At 34.4% G+C, this 18,207-nt stretch overlaps 2 protein-coding genes across 2 annotated transcripts; both read left to right on the top strand.

Annotated features, from left to right (window-relative positions):
* Positions 1–11,209: 11,209 nt before the first annotated feature.
* Positions 11,210–13,313, top strand: LOC108911441 (maltase 1-like). The gene is made up of 6 exons (XM_018716380.1): positions 11,210–11,769; positions 11,823–11,948; positions 11,996–12,240; positions 12,295–12,493; positions 12,543–13,120; positions 13,175–13,313. The coding sequence occupies exons 1-6, from the start codon at positions 11,284–11,286 to the stop codon at positions 13,293–13,295; spliced, it is 1,755 nt and encodes a 584-aa protein (XP_018571896.1). The 5' UTR covers positions 11,210–11,283; the 3' UTR covers positions 13,296–13,313.
* A 2,385-nt stretch (positions 13,314–15,698) lies between these two features.
* On the top strand, positions 15,699–17,826 carry LOC108911440 (maltase 1-like). The gene is made up of 7 exons (XM_018716379.1): positions 15,699–16,253; positions 16,310–16,435; positions 16,483–16,727; positions 16,792–16,993; positions 17,048–17,306; positions 17,454–17,625; positions 17,748–17,826. The coding sequence occupies exons 1-7, from the start codon at positions 15,768–15,770 to the stop codon at positions 17,824–17,826; spliced, it is 1,569 nt and encodes a 522-aa protein (XP_018571895.1). The 5' UTR covers positions 15,699–15,767.
* The last annotated feature ends 381 nt before the right edge of the window (positions 17,827–18,207 follow it).

The following is an 18,207-nucleotide window of genomic DNA, read 5'->3' as shown; positions in this document are numbered from 1 at the left end:
TCTTTTAATTAACAAAACAAAAATAAAATAATCAACTAAAGGAACAGGAACTAAATATTTTCATAATCAACATCAACATAAGGTATCTGCTTATAATAAAATTTCTACACATACTTGTAACTAGGTACAGGGTGGTTCACTATATTTTGACCCCCCTTTTTTGTTTTAAGAGTTATAAAAAATGTGAAATACAAAACTTGCACGATTTTTTATGAAATTTTCCATAGTTTATTTTAATTCCTAATAATATTTCAATTTTCTACTTCTGTGTAACCCATTTTAATTAAATACTAATACAAACTGTCAAGCAATAACAATGTTATCATGGTATTACTACCTGTCATTGTCACTACCTGCTATATATAATATTGTCCATGAGTAATTGGCCTCACACGGTCTAATTAGTGAGATTTACTTAAAATACCTACGCATTTTGGACTATATCAATGTCCGATATGTCAAAATATATTACCACTAAATCTAAATCCTTACGTAATTGAAAAAAGGCAGAAATGCCTGAAAGAGGTCTAACAATTACAAAATGTCTTATTTTCTTAATAAAAAAAACATCATTTCGTTTTTTAATATTATCTCGCCTATTATTAGAGATTGACCTAACAAACCCTATATGACAATGCTCGACAAGGAATGTTCTATTCAAATATGTAAAAATATACAGGGTGTTCCATTTAAATTAACAAAGTTAACATCCGCGGCCATTTTATTTGAACTTTATTTGTTTTTCTATCATTTTCGAAAACTTCATAAAAAATCGTGCAACTTTTGTATTCCACATTTTTTTATAACTCTTAAAACAAAAAAGTTAAAGGGGGTCAAAATATACTGAATCATCCTTGTACATTATAAAAATAAGAATCATCAAAATAAACTAGAGCCTTAAAAACTTAAAATAAATAAATCATGAGCTGGTAGAGAAACCACTTTAATCACTCAGTTATTTGTCGAGAAACGAATTGAACGCATGAACGAAACGAACTCCAGTCAAGAACTTAAGACGCGCGTGATTTTTAAATTTCTCGATTTCTCGATTTCTCGATTTCTCGACACTTTTTTCTCGTCTCGAGTAAGGCCAGATTTCCCGGGAATTCTCGCTTCGAGAAGTCTCGACCAGAAACCCTATTCAGAATTGATGGCGGATTTCTAAAAAAATATCAAAACTGGAAAAAGTCAGTGTCGTACCATTTTTTTTATTAAAAAAGTTGTGGCATTCTCGCATATTTCGACCTACGTTTATATGAATTTTTTTCACAAAATAACTTCGGCAACCACCTTAAAATATTTCGCACTTATTTACAAACACCTTGTATTATCAACTCGTTAGTAAAAACAAGTGACATTAGTATAAATGTTTCCTTTTTTCTTGAATCAAATCAAATTCTTGTACAGATCTCAGTTTCCTTCTGTTTTAAAAATTGTTTTTAATCCCATTTGGCATTTTTTCTTCCTACGAAACTCCGACAAATACTTCTTATTCTAATATTAGCTTTGCCAATATTTCATCCAGTCCGCCGTTGAGGTACTTTTAAAACTACATCAAAAGCCTTTTAATTCCAGCGAAAACAGAACAAATATTTTACTCTTCCAGTTCTTCGTCTCCGCATTTTTTTTATTTCCAGTGTGTCGCCGTGTTCCGGGAAACAATGGAAGCCGAACAACGAACTTCCAGAGAGGGATAGACAGAAAAGTTCCCTAAACCCGGCTAGTTAAAACAAATCCGTTTTCTTTTTATCCCGGCGACACACTAACATTAATACCGCAAAACATACAATATATCTTAAGCCAGTAAAGACTTTCAGAACAACACCGCCGGCAGCAGCAGCAGCTAGTTAAGGTTTTATCCCGGAACTATAATGTCCGCCGACTTAGTGGCTCACTGGGGCACCCAAAAACGTCGAGTGAAAGCCCTCTCTTTTTACTTTTTGGCAACTAGCCGGCCCTGAAGACGCTACTGTAGATGGAACTGTAACCTCAATACACACATTAATTCAAATGTAGTGCGAGCCCGCAGCAGATTCCGAAAATTCACCCATGTTTCCAAATTACTTCAAGAAACCTTCCAAGAGCCATTCACAGAGTACAACAACAGCCATAGCAAAGCACCGACAACGCGCTAAGGCGCAACAGTTTTCAACCCAGTTCTAGACCGGTCAAAATCGACAATAAATTCGCAAAACATGATGTACGTCTGACTTTTTAGTATGTTGTTTGGACCCATTAGGGCTATGTATACTCAAGTTTGCAACTCTCAAAAAGTCGTGGAAAAATTTTTACACACCAAAAAACTCGAAATTTTTACACCTGTTTCAGATTCTGCTCTATATCTCCTAATCCATGCATTTTTCGTCGAAAGCTACTCTATACGTTTTTTAAGAGCATCAAATTTGTGATACATTAAGCTCAACTGGAGCTCTGTAGGTCAATTGGTTACAGAATTACGGCACTTTGAAAATAGGCGTTTTTCCAAAAAAGTACGGAAGCCACTTCACACAAAATCAAATCCTAGTGGACCAAGCTAGAGTTTTCCTCCAGACAGATGCCACACACCAACAAGTCGCAGCAGCCGGTGACAAGTGTCTAGTTGCCCTATATGGAGACGAAACGAAAGACACCCTCAACGATGTATGCTTCCGTACTTTTGTGAAGACAGCAGCCAACGCCAAAGCGAATCTGGCCCGTTTGCCCCCAACCACAGAGGCTGCAAAAATGGTTGGGGGTGGAGAAAGAGGCCACCGACTGGGGTTGGGAATTGACCTTGGCTGGACTCATCCCCATTACAAACTCCTGCCCCCGCAGAACTCCTAAAACTCCTCTCTTGCAAATGCAAGAAGGGGTGCAGAGGTGGCTGCGCTTGCCTCAAAGCAGGGTTCAGATATTCTGTGATGTGTGCTACCTGCTCTGGGGAAACGTGACAGAACACCAATAGTGAAGAGAGCAACAAAAGTGACGAACCAGGGCCATCAAAAACAAGGCGACGAATTTGACTATGTGTCTGATCTGATTGATTAAGTTACTGCACTTTTGATTACTTATATTTATATTAAAATACATTTCACCGTTTTTTTAAATGATTTCATGCCTTCTTTTTCATTACCAAACCAAAAAACAAAAAATAGGAAAGGTTATGGAACATTTCTGGAAAAATGTGATTTTACCTTATATGTTTTTTTTTGAGATTTTGAGAGAACTACGAGGCTTACAGACCCCGCTCTGCATTTAGTTTAAAGGTAATGAAATTGCCTACATATTATATTCTACAAGTTCTACACGTAGGATCAATGGTTTCGACGCAATTCCGGTCCAAAGAAGGTCTAAAACTAAAATTTTAAATTTTTGAAATACTGGCCTATTTTCAAAGTGCCGTAATTCGGTAACCAATTGAGCTACAGAGCTCCGGTTGAGCTCAATTTATCACAAATTTGATGCTCTTAAAAAACGTATAGAATAGCTTTGTACGAAAAATGCATGGATTAGGAGATATAGAGCAGAATCTGAAACAAGTCCAAAAATTTCGCGGTTTTTGGTGTGTAAAAATTTCACAACTTTTTAAGAGTTGCAAACTTGAGTATACATAGCCCTAATGGGTCCAAACGACATACTAAAAAATCAGAGATACATCATGTTTTGCGAATTTAGCGATTTTTTGTGTCGATTTTGACCGGCCTATTCCGAATTTTTGGGAATTAAAGCGTTTTCAAATACTAGGAAATTCGAACTAAGGTAGCAACATAAAAAATCAAACTAAGTTACCTACATGTCGATAACCCTTCCGAGACAGCTACCATGGGAATTTTACGAGGAAGTGAAATTTCTAAATTCAATGCACAGAGATATGACCCCTGCGGACCGAGCCTGACTTGTGTTCGAACGTCATCCTGACTCGTTGGGCACTCGTTGGCTCTTCGACCAAATGTAACAGTTTTGCATCGTCGTGTGTGGGTCGGTTTATATTTTGTTGCGGACCGGAAATATTGCGCAGAGTGCAGAGACGAGATTCGTTGTCGTGGTGCCATAAAATTTTAAGTTATTACGTATGAACTCGAACGCCAAGTGTTATCAAATATAAAAAGATTCGTCGCTGCGCTTTAATGGTGAAAATGTAGTCTTGAAGTCGTTGGGATGTGATTCAGAGACGGGGAAGATATTTGCCGAAAACAGGGTGAAAATTGAAACCTTAAGCGGCGGTTACAATCGCGAGTTTGTACAAAAATCTGTTCATGTTAGATTTTTGCGCAACTTTTGATTTCACATGACAATTTCGTTTAAAATTGATTCTTTGAACAGAACTTTCCAAGTGCTTTTTGCTGTTAACTTAAGAGTGGTGCAGTTTCTGGACAATTCTACTTGCTGAATAGGACTAGTAGTGGGACGCACAATAGGCCCAATTAGGCCGCGGTGCTATGGGACTTATTAGGACCAACCACTAGTAAGAAGAAGAAGAAGAAGGTGCAGTTTCTATAAATTTCAACCATAAGTCTCTCTTTCACCATTTTTAAATATCATTTACACATAGTTACAAACATTAAAACTCATAGGACTGATCCAAGTGTTTTTAGTTTATATTTCTGTTTATTTATTAATAGCGAGCATGCTTTTTAGTCCAGACGGTATCTGTTTCAAAGAGTCCATATTTGGATTTTGGGTGAATCGTATATCCACGGAGATTTTTGGCTTTCAAATATCACTAGAAATGAAAATTTTTCTATGCGCATAAAAAAAACGTGGGCTTAACTTTTGGCGGCACAATATGCTAAAAAAAAATCGAAAAATGTCATATTTTTCTTCCTATTTAATTATGTATCTTTTCAAGAGTTGATTTTAGGCGAAAATGGAAGAGGAAAAAAATGTTTGTAATTAAATTTTACAAAATTTGACTAGTTACAAATCGCATGAATCATGATTATTATTGTAAAAATCGAAAAAATCGCCAAAAATGGGGTTAAAAAACATTACTTTTTAGGGATTTTTTTGGGGTCTTAAAGTTGGGTATAGGACCTTCATAGCTCAAGCTCAAGAAAAGTTCATTTTATGTAGAATCATCACACCAAATTTCATCAAAATCGGTTGGATAGATTTTGCATAATATTACAATCCAGATACAATCCAGTACAATACAATTTTACATTCCAGATTTTGAAAAAAAAATTGCAAATTTTTAAAATTTTGCACAGCAAAAACCAAGGCACTTAGATACTTGAAAATTTAGTCACATATATAAGGGCTCTCAAGCTTTCAAACGCTTTTTGAAAAATTCGAATCCATCAATTAGGAGAGCTCTGGTGCTTGTTTAATCATTGGTCGAATTTTTGTACTATAATTTTGTGTTTTTGTAATATAATGAGTTAATTTCTCATTTGCTTATATTTTAAACAGTAAATAATATTTGAATTATACTTTAATCACAAAAAAATTATGATTAAAATAATTAATTAATTAATTAATTAATTACTAATTTTCGACATATTTTGAAAATAATTGTTGTTTAAACAATTTTAGAATATTTAAATAAATTAGTTTTTGATCTTTGATATAAACAGTATATCTGTTTATGCACTTACCTTTGACTCAATATAAAAATAATGTTGATAATTAAAGGAAGTTTAAAGATAAATAATTATCGGACTGTTGAAAGACCAATAATTATTAACGATATGCGTTTGAAAATATTTACTACTAATTAAACTAAATTGATGGATTCGAATTTTTCAAAAAGCGTTTGAAAGCTTGAGAGCCCTTCTATATGTGATTAAATTTTAAAGTATCTAAGGGCCTTGGTTTTTGCTGTGCAAAATTTTGAAAAATTGCAAATTCTTTTTTTCAAAATCTGGATTGCAAAATTATTATGCAAAATCTATAGAACCAATTTTGATGAAATTTGGTGTGATGATTTTTGGCGATTTTTCCAATTTTTACAATAATAATCATGATTAATTCTATGTGTAACTAGTCATATTTTGTAAAATTTAATTACAAACATTTTTTTCCTCTTCTATTTTCGCCTAAAATCAACTCTTGAAAAGGTACATAATTAAATAGGAGGAAAAATATGACATTTTTCGAATTTTTTTAACATATTGTGCTGCCAAAAGTTAAGCCTACGTTTTTTTATGCGCATAGAAAAATTTTCATTTCTAGTGATATTTGAAAGCCAAAAAGCCAAAAATCTCCGTGGATATACGATTCACCCAAACCAAAACAGATACCGCCTAGTCCATTTCTCAAAGAGGTACCTATATTGGTAACTGGGAAAATATGTATCATGATGAGTTATTTCTTGAATAAACGCTGAACTGAACAGACGACTCTAATTTTACTACTTAGATCTAATCCAATAGCCATCAATAATAAAAATTCGAGGTTTATTGGTTTTTGAATTTAGAATTTCCATGCTCACATGTTGAAACATTCCGTTTATATCGTTCCTTATTATCCTTTTCTTGATCCTATCTATTCTCTACGAACTGCTATAAATTTTTCCCATCGGACAAAGATTTTTGCAAGGATTCGATCAGAATAGCCCCTACTTTAACTTCGTGTACACTGTACATAGCCCAACACTACGACATTGTTTGGTCTTCACCCGATTCCTACAATCGAACACGATTTTAATCAATGCGGAGTATTTGCACGGAGCATCAATTTCCTCAAGTGGCCCCTCTCTCCTGTTGACCATTGTCCTCGCGCAAGTTCGACGACGTCGTCCCCAACGGCGACCAGTACCAGGCCCCTACGGCACCTAATATTAGGGTGGTCCCCTGGGGAAAGACTGATGATTTTCGGTGGTCTCCTTGTTGGGAGAAATATTTAATAAACCCTGACGAAATACTTGCAAATTGTAATGGAAGATTTTTAATACGAAATAAAAAAAGTGTTACAAGGATACAAAAATGTTCGGAGGGAATTCGATTCGAAAAAAATAAAATATATACAGGGTGATTAACCACTTGCCCAAAAAAGTTTTGGATGTAAGATAATAAAATATTTTCTAAAAAAAAAAGGTTGTTATACTTAATAGCACTAGTTTTTACTGAAAGTTTATTACTTTTATTATACACGTAAGATTTTAGCAGTTAATATCGATTTTAAATTTAAGACATGAATTATACAGGGTGATTCACAAATGGTGACCAAAAATCGTATTCTTTGGTGAATTTTAAGGGGTCTTTTCTATAAAGTCGGTGGAAAATTTTTCTAATTAAAATAGTACGCCACTGCTTCACGGTAACAACCACGATATTTTCGGATTCTCTTTCAATTTTCTACAATCATTTTAAGAAAGTTCAAACTTGATTTTCTAAAATTTTTCAAATGGAACACCCTATATTTTATTGTTCTATTTTATTCACATATCGGTCCTCTTCAACATTTATTAAGTATGTTCTATACCTAAAATTGTTAGTTTTTAAGATATAGCAACATTTCTGAAAAATCTTAATTTTTATATTTTCGGTCGCACGAGATGGCTTTGGAAAAAACTGTCACAATGTGTCAACTTGTTAGTTCATAATTTATCATTCCATTTTGTGTTCATTTTATTAGTTTATTATTAGTTATTAGTTATTTTGTAATTGGGCCCAAAGAAAAATGAATGAAGATAGGCTTTTTTTAATTATGTGCTTTTGAGGCAACGTTTCATGAAAATGGAAGCGTGAACAAACACAATTTTCATTATTATGCTTCTGAAAATGCGTTGCTTATGACACATAGTCAAATCCGGTGATCACTCAATGTTTGGAGCGGGATTATTGGACATTACGTTATTGGGCCTTATTTTTTCGAAGAACATTTAATAGGGCAACTATATCTTCATTTTCTACAAAATACTATGGAAAGTTTACTAGAAAATATACCGCTAAATATTCGTCAGAGAATGTGGTACACCACACGCAGGAAGTTCGTAGATTCTTAAACAATGAATTTCCAGAGAAGTGGGTTGGAAGAGGTGGACCAATTAGTTGGCCTGCCAGGTCGCCTGATCTGACAAAAATGGACTATTTTCTATGGGGATATGTAAAAGATCGGGTATATCAAACTCCCCCTACTAATAAAGAGGATATGAAAAACCGAATTCGACGAGTTTTTCAAAATATCATCATTGATATTCTGAATAATGTTAATACCACATTTGAACGACGTGTAGAGCTATGTCTAAACCAAGACGGCCGTCATTTTGAACACTTGTTGTAAAATTAAATATTTGATTTATTTTCGTATCTGTTTTGTTATTTTATTTCCATTTAATAAATAAACTATGTTTTTTCATACACAAGTATGTAGTATAATTAAATTATTTTATAGTATACCCACTAATAAATATTAACTAATAAAATGATTCGGAATGATAAATTATGAACTGACAAGTTGACACAATGTGACAGTTTTTTCCAAAGCCATCTCGTGCGACCGAAAATAATAAAAATTAAGTCTTTTCAGAAATGTTGCCATATCTTAAAAACTAACAATTTTAGATATAGAAAATGCTTAATAAAAGTTGAAGTGTAATTATATGCGAATAAAATAGAACAATAAAATATAGGGTGTTCCATTTGAAAAATTTTAGAAAATCAAGTTTGAACTTTCTAAAAATTATCGACTTATAAAAAATGCCCTGTATAAAATAGCGATATTGGCTAATATAGGAGCCTTTGTATAACATTTGCCTATAACTCTGTCAAATATTTTTGCTGCAAGTGTTAGTAGTTGAAAGTTAATACAATTTCTTCGAGGTCATGTTTTTCCAAAATTCTAAGAATTTTCTACATAACTTAGCAACGCCGCATTGAAGTGTTAAACTGTTTATATTACCATATATAGAATTTTCTCAGAAATCCAACTGTTTAAAAATATACAGGGTGTTCCATTTAAAAATGTAATATTTGGCGTGTCCCGTTTTTACTCATCGCCCTGTATGTTTGAAATTAATTTTGTAGTTTAGGTTTCTTGATTCTGTACAACTTTTATATAAACTTTCTTTCTGTATTATAACTAACAAGGGAGTTAGTGTACTTTCTCAAACTAATGGCCCACCCTTATATACAACGTTTCTAACAAGTGTCCTAGAACTGTTATCACGTGATGGACGGTAACGAAAACGCGTTTTCATCCGGTTAAAAAGAGATTACAAACCACGCCAAAACTGAAGTAATTGCCGTCCGGCGGCGGCTAGAGAAAACAATTTCGCCCGTTTGAGTTAAAACGGCTGTTGTACTAACAATCAGGGGCGATCGAAAAGCGCGCCTTCCCAACAACCAAGAAACACGCACAATCCCGGAGTTAATTTGCATATATTAATTTTCAATAACCCCAGAGGGGGCACGTGAACTTTTACGCGACGTTCCGGGCCGTATTAATATTAACAAATTTATTTAGCGGCCGTTGCGTGCGACCGAATTACATTTCTATTATTAATGGCTGTTGCGTCTAACGCCGAAGTAACTCCGCCTCGGCCGGAATAATTAAAAAGAGCTTAGGAGAATAATACGCGTCTCGGAGTTGCCGGAATCACTTTTTCATGGGCTTTGTTCGGGCCGAAGGAGAAGGTAAAATAACAACAAACAGCGGGGTTTCGAGAAAACGCGGCGAATCGTTTCGTTTTGTTGAACAAAAGGGAATTAAGACGGTAATTAAACAACGCTTCCAATTTTCAAGGTCGGTCGAAGGCGCTAAGTAAAAAAATTAACGTTACACCTAATCTAGCAGATGAAACAATCATCAATTAAACAAGTTTGGTTTATTTCCTTCGCCCTTCCAGTTTTATGAATTTTTTCTCTCAATGTATACAGGGTTACAACTTTTTAATTGTCCAAACAGGTATCTTTCTTATTTTTAGAGATACAGAAATGGTTTAATGAGGAAAAATGCACTTCGAACATAGAAGAGATACGAAGTAGCTTAAATGATGACAAAGTTGCGACTGGCATAATCAATTTTTATATGTAACGTTTCGTCCCTCTAGAACCATCATCAACTTCATTTTTTTAAATACGATCCTACAAATTTTATTACATTTGTTGCAAGCCTTCATTACCCCCAATACTGTACTGCCTCAGCCCGAATCAGATTCAGACGTTTTTCAGTGTTCTTTTTTCAATATCACCTCAAACAAGGCCGAAATGAAACAAAATTTCGTTTTTTTCAAATATTTCGAAATATAATCATGTTAGCCTTGATCTTTAGAGCCTTAATGTTGGTCCCCTGATTATGCAACATTGCCCCCATTTAAGCTACTTCGTATCTCTTAACGTTTCCGAGATCCCTGTAGTGAGAAGCGAATTTGTTACAGCCTGTATAGTATTTAGCATTTTATTTTTAACACTAGTGTTAAAAGTTTTTTTACACTAGCGTTAACAGTGTTTTTAACTGTAACATTATAAAAGTCAATTTTTAGTTCACTTATGAATGAATTAAAAATGTCATTTTTAATAAAAGTTTTACAAAAAGAGAATTTTCCTTTTCTTCTAGTAAAGCAAACATTTAATATGGCGTCCATAATAATAACAAAAGTTTACTACAACTAGCGCACATTTATAGAAATACGTTATGACTGACAGTAAAAATCGATTCCTCACATCATTTAATATCAAACTACACATTTTTGTCTAAAAATTTTGAAAAACAAGTGAAAGACGACTAAAAAAATAAATAGCATATAATCGGTTTCCTTCGAATATCTTCGGAACTGTTCGGAATTTTCTAAAGTTAAACGAATCCATGATCGGCATAAAAGTATGTACAATTTTTCACATTTAACCATTTCTGCATCTCTTAAAATAAGAGAGATACCTGTATTGGACAAATAAAAAGTTGTAACCCTGTATATATAAGGCGTCCCAGAAATAAGGGGCAACATTTTAACCACGCCCTTAATTTATCAAAAGCAATAACTGCTTCTGTAAAACAAGCTTAGGGTCCATAACAAACAAAAAACTACAAATAACGTAGAAATTTCCAACATTTTTTAAATAGACATTGTCATATCGTTCAAGTGGAAACTATTAAGTCTATCAATAAATTGCATTACCATTAAAATGCGTCTAATAATTACCTTAATAGTTTCCTAATTTTATAAAGGCTTCGATAAAGACATATGGCCTCAGGTATAATTATAACATGATAAAAAAGCAATTATTTACATTACTTAATTCATTGCTACATCGCATAATTCCCAATTACTTATTTCCACCCATGGGACAAGTACGTCGATTTCTTATTCAAATATATTTTATTTGAAGAACAGTTAAATATTTCTAACATCAGCAGCAAAAAATGCTGACCAAATTTCTTGTAATCTTAACTGTTAACATAATATCTGTTTACACCGCCAACACAGGTTGGTACAAAAACAGTGTATTCTACCACGTCTACGTCAGATCCTTCAAAGACAGCGACAACGACGGAATTGGAGACCTGAAGGGTGTCATCGAGAAGATGGACTACCTCAGTGATCTAGGAGTCACGGTGGTGTGGCTGTCGCCCATTTTTAAGTCGCCTCAGATCGACCATGGTTACGACATTAGTGACCATTACTCCATAGATCCCATTTATGGTGATATGAGCGATTTGATCGAGCTCCTTAGAAAGGCTGAGCAATTTGGAATCAAGATCCTCTTAGATTTAATACCGAACCACACGAGCGATCAACATTATTGGTTCAAAAAGTCTGTTAACTGTGAACCTGGGTATGAAGATTATTACGTGTGGGCAGATCCTAAGTTTGATGCGAATGGTAACCGAAAACCACCAACTAATTGGGTAAGAATTAGATACGTTATTTTCTTCCGAAAAATAAGCTGGTGCTTTCGTAGATCGCTATTTTTTCAAACTCCACATGGACGTGGAATGAGAAGAGGCAACAATATTACCTGCACTATTTCTACCCTTCCCAACCAGACCTGAATCTACGTAATAAAGATGTCGTCGAAGAGTTACAGGTAACGCAATATCATGTTTTGAATAATTTGTTACATGTTTATTTTAGAAAATATCGACTTTTTACTTGGACCTTGGCGCTGCTGGCTTCAGAATCGATGCTGTGTCGTACCTGATTGAAAATAAAGACTTACTAGATGATCCTTTCCGATCCGACATAGAACATCCTGATCCAAAAAATCGCCTCCACTACAATCCCATTTACACCCAGGACACCAATGAAAGCTACGAATTCATTTACGAAATTAGATCCTTCATTGACAAGTACAACCAAAACTTTGATGGGGACGAAAAGTAAGTGTTCATTTCACTTCAAGGATAAAACTATTCGCATTGTTATATCCGTAGGATTATTCTCACAGAAGTCTACACTGCTTTCAACAAAACCAAACTGTATTGCGAAAATCACGATGGGACGAAATTAGGGGCCCATTTCACATTCAACTTTGACTTTACGTATCTTCGTTTCAATTCAACAGCGAACGACGTGAAGAATATAATAGATACATGGACATCGGGCTTAGATAAGAAATATATGAATTGGGTAGTAAGTAGTAACATGTTTTTTTTGGAAAGGTCTCAAACTCTATTTTTAGCTGTCGAATCACGACAATCACAGAGTACCGACGAGAATGGGAAACGTGGACGGTTACAACATGTTGGTAACATTTTTACCAGGCATATCCATTACGTACTATGCGGAAGAGATCGGTCAAGAAAACGGTGAAGTGAACTGTGAAGAGGGTACAGATCTCAAAGTAACCAGTTGTGCAACATTTGATCTAATCGCTAGGGACTTTGAACGAACCCCTTTTCAATGGGACGCCACTGTCAACGCTGGGTTCAACAGCGGAGCTAAACCGTGGTTGCCCATCAGGAGAAAATTCAGGACTACCAACCTAGCTTGCCAGAATGTTCCAGGATTGAGAAGCCATTACAATATTTACAAAGATATGATCAAACTGCGTAAACATATAAGTGAGTACGATGAGGTGTTTGTAGAAGCCAAAAGCGCGAACAAAAATGTGCTACACATTGTTAGAAAAAAACTCAAGGGAAGGGATACGTATGTATTCTTGTTTAATATGGAAAGATCAAGGAAGAGGACTTTGAGGATTGGCGACACGTTTTTTAAGTTATTAGTCAGCAGTACCAATTCTCAGTACACTAATGGGTGAGTAATTTTCCTCACCTTAGTGATTTATATAGTTTAATTAATCAATTTCAGGCAAATTTTTAGAAATAGTTCAATTACGCTGTTACCTCAGGAGAGCTTGGTTCTGAAGGAAATAATCCCAGAGTATCCTTGCAGCAAAACATTTGCTTCCAATTTTTCTCATTGTAAATAAATCACGACTTAAATTTGATAATGGATGAAAAAAAATCATCACTTAATTTAAACTTCCCCACTAATTCTCCCCCTTAACCGTTGCCTTAAAGCTCACGAGGCCATTTCAACCTGTTTTATTTTAGAAGACGAAATTTACTGCGACTATAGGGGTTTCCTTGGCTGGTATTGTCTTATCGATTAAATTTATATCCGTGGGCGATAGCTAAATCCTAGAGCCGAGTTACGGCATACTTTCAGCAGACGGCTGTAGCGAGCCTTATTTTACAAGAGGGCATAGGTCGGCGAAATACACCGTTAGTTAGTGATCGCTACTCGCTACGCGAAATATCAACTAGTCCAGGCGGTATCTGTTTCAAAAAGTCCATATTTGGGTGAATCGTATATCCACAGAGATTTTTGGCTTTTTGGCTTTCAAATATCACTAGAAATGAAAATTTTCCTATGCGCATAAAAAAACGTGGGCTTAACTTTTGGCGGCACAATATGTTAAAAAAAATTGAAAAATGTCATATTTCAAGAGATGATTTTAGGCGAAAATGGAAGAGGAAAACATGTTTGTAATTAAATTTTTTACAAAATATGACTAGTTACAAATCGAATGAATCTTGAAAAATGCGGCTAAAAAACATTACTTTTTAGGGAATTTTTTTGGGGTCTTTAAATTGGGTATAGCACCTTCATACTTGGCTCAAGAAAACTTCATGTTATCTAGAATCATCAAACCAAATTTCATCAAAATCGGTTCGATAGATTTTGCATAATAATTTTGCAATCCAAATTTTGAAAAAAATTTGTAAATTTTCAAAATTTGACAGCAAAAACCAAGGCCCTTAGATACTTGAAAATTTAAACACATATAGAAGGGCTCTCAAGCTTTCAGACGCTTCTTGAAAAATTCGAATCCGTCAATTAGGAGTGCTCTGGCGCTTGTTTAAATATCGGTCGAATTTTTGTACTTATAAACAATTAGAATAACTTTGTGAATATTTAACCAAATCAAATTTTTTAAAACAGGTTTTAAAAGTTCTTGGAAAGACGCTTCTTTAAAAAAAAACAGATCGATTGGCCAATTAATTACGTAGTTATAGCAGATCAAAGTTAACCGTGATTTACACTAAATGTACTGGGACACCCTGGCTAATTTTCCGAAAAATACCTTTGGTATTCCGAGTACTTACCAGGTCTAATTGTAAGTTTGCAATACTTTTCTTCATTGGCAACCTACTTTAAAACGTGTTTAAAGTTATTTATGCAAGCGAGAAATTCAAGAAAATCGTGGTGGTGGTGGGGGAAGTAGAGAGCGCGGCCGCTTCGGCCTGCTCGAAATTGAATCGTTGAGTTAAATTTATTTAAATATTCTAAAATTGTTTAAACAACAATTATTTTCAAAATTTTTCGAAAATTAGTAACATAATGAGTTAATTTCTCATTTGCTTATATTTTAAACAATAAATAATATTTGAATTATACTTTTATAATGATNATATTTTATTCATACTTAATTGCATTAATAAATCAGGATTTAAAAAATGTACACAAATTTTTGTTTTAAATTTATGAATGTATATTATATTTATTTATATGTATAAAAATATATATTAAGAATTTAATTGAACTTTTTTACATGGGATTTCGTTTTCTTCTTCGATATTATATTCATCAACTTCTTCATCTTCAAACACAAAATAATTATTAATTTCCGCTTTGTCTAACACCTCATTCTCGCACTCTACTTCTGCTTCTACTTCTACTTCTTCGAACGAATGGATTTGGTCATCGAACTAGTCATATTTTGTAAAAAATTTAATTACAAACATTTTATTCCTCTTCCATTTTCGCCTAAAATCAACCCTTGAAAAGATACATAATTAAATAGGAAGAAAAATATGACATTTTTCGAATTTTTTTAACATATTGTGCCGCCAAAAGTTAAGCCCACGTTTTTTTATGCGCATAGAAAAATTTTCATTTCAAGTGATATATGAAAGCCAAAAATCTCCGTGGATATACGATTCACCAAAACCAAAACAGATCAACTGAATTATAAAATAAGAGAATGTGCATAACAGCAAAAAGTTCGCTAAAACCAATTTTGGTAAGTTACCTTTTGGATCAGACGAATTCATTGTAGATAGATAGCATTACCTGAAACAAAAAAAAAATGTTAGAACTAGGTGATGAATAAAAAACCCGATAAGAAATGAATTGTATCTAAATTAAAATTTACGTGTTTCATGAATAATTGTAATACTATCAAAATTGCCTTTGGTAACTAACTTCATAAAGCACATGCTAATGAGAAATCGACGTCACATATGACTAGGACAGTACTATTGATAAAGTTTATCTACATATACCTAATTGCCGTCTATATCATTTAGTACGTACGCATTTTAACTCATTGAACAAATATGTCTTCCATCGTACACATATATCTTTCCATAATTCACTAAAATACCGAAAGTAGAAAATGCAAACCAAATTTCTGGTAGTTCTAAGTGTTAACGTTATTTTTGCTTCTACTGCCCAAACCGGGTGGTACAAAAACGGGATATTTTACCAAGTCTACGTCAGATCCTTCAAAGACAACAACAACGACGGCGTTGGAGATTTGAGAGGAGTCATCGAAAAATTAGACCACCTCAAGGATCTGGGAGTTACAGTGGCGTGGTTGTCACCCGTTTTTAAGTCACCTCAAATCGACCATGGTTACGACATCAGTGACTATTACTCTATAGAACCCATCTACGGTGACATGAGCGATTTGGTCGAGCTCTTTAGAAAAGCTGAGCAGTTCGGGATCAAAATCCTCTTAGATTTAGTGCCGAATCATACAAGCGATCAGCATTATTGGTTTAATAATTCTGTTAACTATGAGCCTGGGTATGAGGATTACTACGTATGGGTCGATCCTAAGTTTGATTCAAATGGAAATCGTAAACCACCAAACAACTGGGTAAGAGGCAGAATGTTTAAGTATATTTAGAGCGTCCAAAAGTAAGTTATTTATAGATCAGTGTGTTTTCGAACTCCTCGTGGACCTGGAATGAAAAGAGACAACAATATTACCTCCACCAATTCGATCCATCCCAACCAGACCTAAATCTACGTAATAAAGACGTTATGGATGAATTAAAGGTAACGTAATTTAAGTTTCAGATAATATTGAATAGAATTTATTTTAGAGAGTACTGACGTTTTACTTGGACCTTGGTGCAGCAGGTTTCAGAGTAGACGCTGTGCCATATTTGATTGAAGATCCACGTTTACTTGATGAACCTTTTCTTCCTGACATAGCGAATCCTGATCCAGGAAACTGGTTTCATTATGACCATGTTTATACCAAGGACACCAATGAAAGTTACGAATGTGTTTATGAAATTAGATCTTTCATTGACGATTACAACAAGAACCACCAAGGGGAAGAAAGGTGAATCTTATTTTCATTTGAAGGATATGCCACAACCTTTACGTGCTTCTTTTTCTCTTTATAGGATTATCGTCACAGAAGCCTACAGCGATTTCAACAAAATTAAGTTGTATTATGGAAACAATGATGGGGCAGAATTGGGTGCACATTTCACATTTAATTTTGACTTTACTTACCTTAACTACAACTCAACAGCGAACCATATAAAGAATCTCATAGAAATGTGGACACATGATTTAGATAAGCAATATCCTTTGAACTGGGGAGTAAGTACTGATATAATTTTGATGAAGAGAAGTTGGCATAATTGTGATTTTCAGCTGTCAAACCACGACAACCACAGAGGCCCGACTAGATTGGGTAACGTGGACGGTTATAACATGTTGGTAACATTTCTACCAGGAATAGCAGCTGTTTATTATGGAGAAGAAATAGGACAAGAGAACGGCGAGGTAAAATGTGAAGAAGGTACAGATCCTAAAGTGAACAACTGTACAAGTTTTGATCTGATAACCAGGGACTATGAACGAACTCCGCTCCAATGGGATGCCACTGTCAACGCTGGTTTTAACAGTGGAGGTAAGCCTTGGCTTCCAGTCAGTAGGAAGTTCAGAATTATCAATCTCGCTTCCCAGAGGACTCCAGGATTGAGAAGCCATTATAACATTTACAAAGATATGATCAAACTACATGAAAATATAAGTGAATATGACAATGTGTTTGTAGAAGCCAAAAGCGCGAACAAAAATGTGTTGCATATTGTTAGGAAAAGGTTTCAGGGAAAGGACTCGTATGTATTCTTGTTTAACATGGAAAGATCAAGGAAAAGGACATTGAAGGTTAGCGACGTATGTTTTAAATTGCTGGTCAGCAGTACCAATTCTCAATACACTAATGGGTGAGTAACACATTGTAGTAAATATATAATATCAGGAAATAATTCCCTTATTAGTTAAGATGGTATTAAACAGGGTCAGATAAACTGTAAGACTTATATTATTGTTGTTTATTTCATTTCAGGCAAATTTTTAAGAATTCAGTCATGTTGTTACCTCAGGAGAGTTTGGTACTGAAAGAAATACTTATTCCCGAGATGTAATGACAACAAAGCTGTTCATTCCAATTGTTCTTGTTGCAAATAAATTATTATTTAAAAACTTCCTTCCTTATTAAGATTTTTTTTATAAGGACTTCGTAATTCTCATGACTAACGTCTTATCGTTTGCTAGACCCCACATTTTCTATATTTAACTTCTAGTTCGTATTCTACATAGACCAGGGCGAATCTGTTTTGAGGTGGATGTGAGAGGGGGCAAGCATTTTTTTTCTGGATTACCTTCAGTACAACTCACAAAATAAAAGTGTAGATCCCTAGATCTGGGCGAGGTCCATTTTCAAAATAGGAAAAATGTTTAAAAAAATTTTAAAAAATACCTATTTTATTTAAGTTTTTTACTTATATCTTGGAACCTATGCATTT

The sequence above is a fragment of the Anoplophora glabripennis genome, unplaced genomic scaffold (assembly GCF_000390285.2).
Source record: "Anoplophora glabripennis isolate ALB-LARVAE unplaced genomic scaffold, Agla_2.0 scaffold499, whole genome shotgun sequence".
NCBI lineage: Eukaryota > Metazoa > Arthropoda > Insecta > Coleoptera > Cerambycidae > Anoplophora > Anoplophora glabripennis.
The sequence above is the reverse complement of the archived record's forward strand: the minus strand, read 5'-3'. Positions and strand labels throughout refer to the sequence as shown.

What these genes read in the sequence shown, in the direction of transcription:
- LOC108911441 (XM_018716380.1), top strand. Translation starts at nt 11,284, where the DNA reads ATGCTGACCAAATTTCTTGTAATCTTAACTGTTAACATAATATCTGTT. An exon ending in ATGTCGTCGAAGAGTTACAG is followed by an intron (nt 11,949 to 11,995) that starts GTAACGCAATAT and finishes TGTTTATTTTAG; the next exon opens with AAAATATCGACTTTTTACTT. An exon ending in AGAAATATATGAATTGGGTA is followed by an intron (nt 12,494 to 12,542) that starts GTAAGTAGTAAC and finishes CTCTATTTTTAG; the next exon opens with CTGTCGAATCACGACAATCA.
- LOC108911440 (XM_018716379.1), top strand. Translation starts at nt 15,768, where the DNA reads ATGCAAACCAAATTTCTGGTAGTTCTAAGTGTTAACGTTATTTTTGCT. An exon ending in ACGTTATGGATGAATTAAAG is followed by an intron (nt 16,436 to 16,482) that starts GTAACGTAATTT and finishes AATTTATTTTAG; the next exon opens with AGAGTACTGACGTTTTACTT. An exon ending in AACCACCAAGGGGAAGAAAG is followed by an intron (nt 16,728 to 16,791) that starts GTGAATCTTATT and finishes TTCTCTTTATAG; the next exon opens with GATTATCGTCACAGAAGCCT.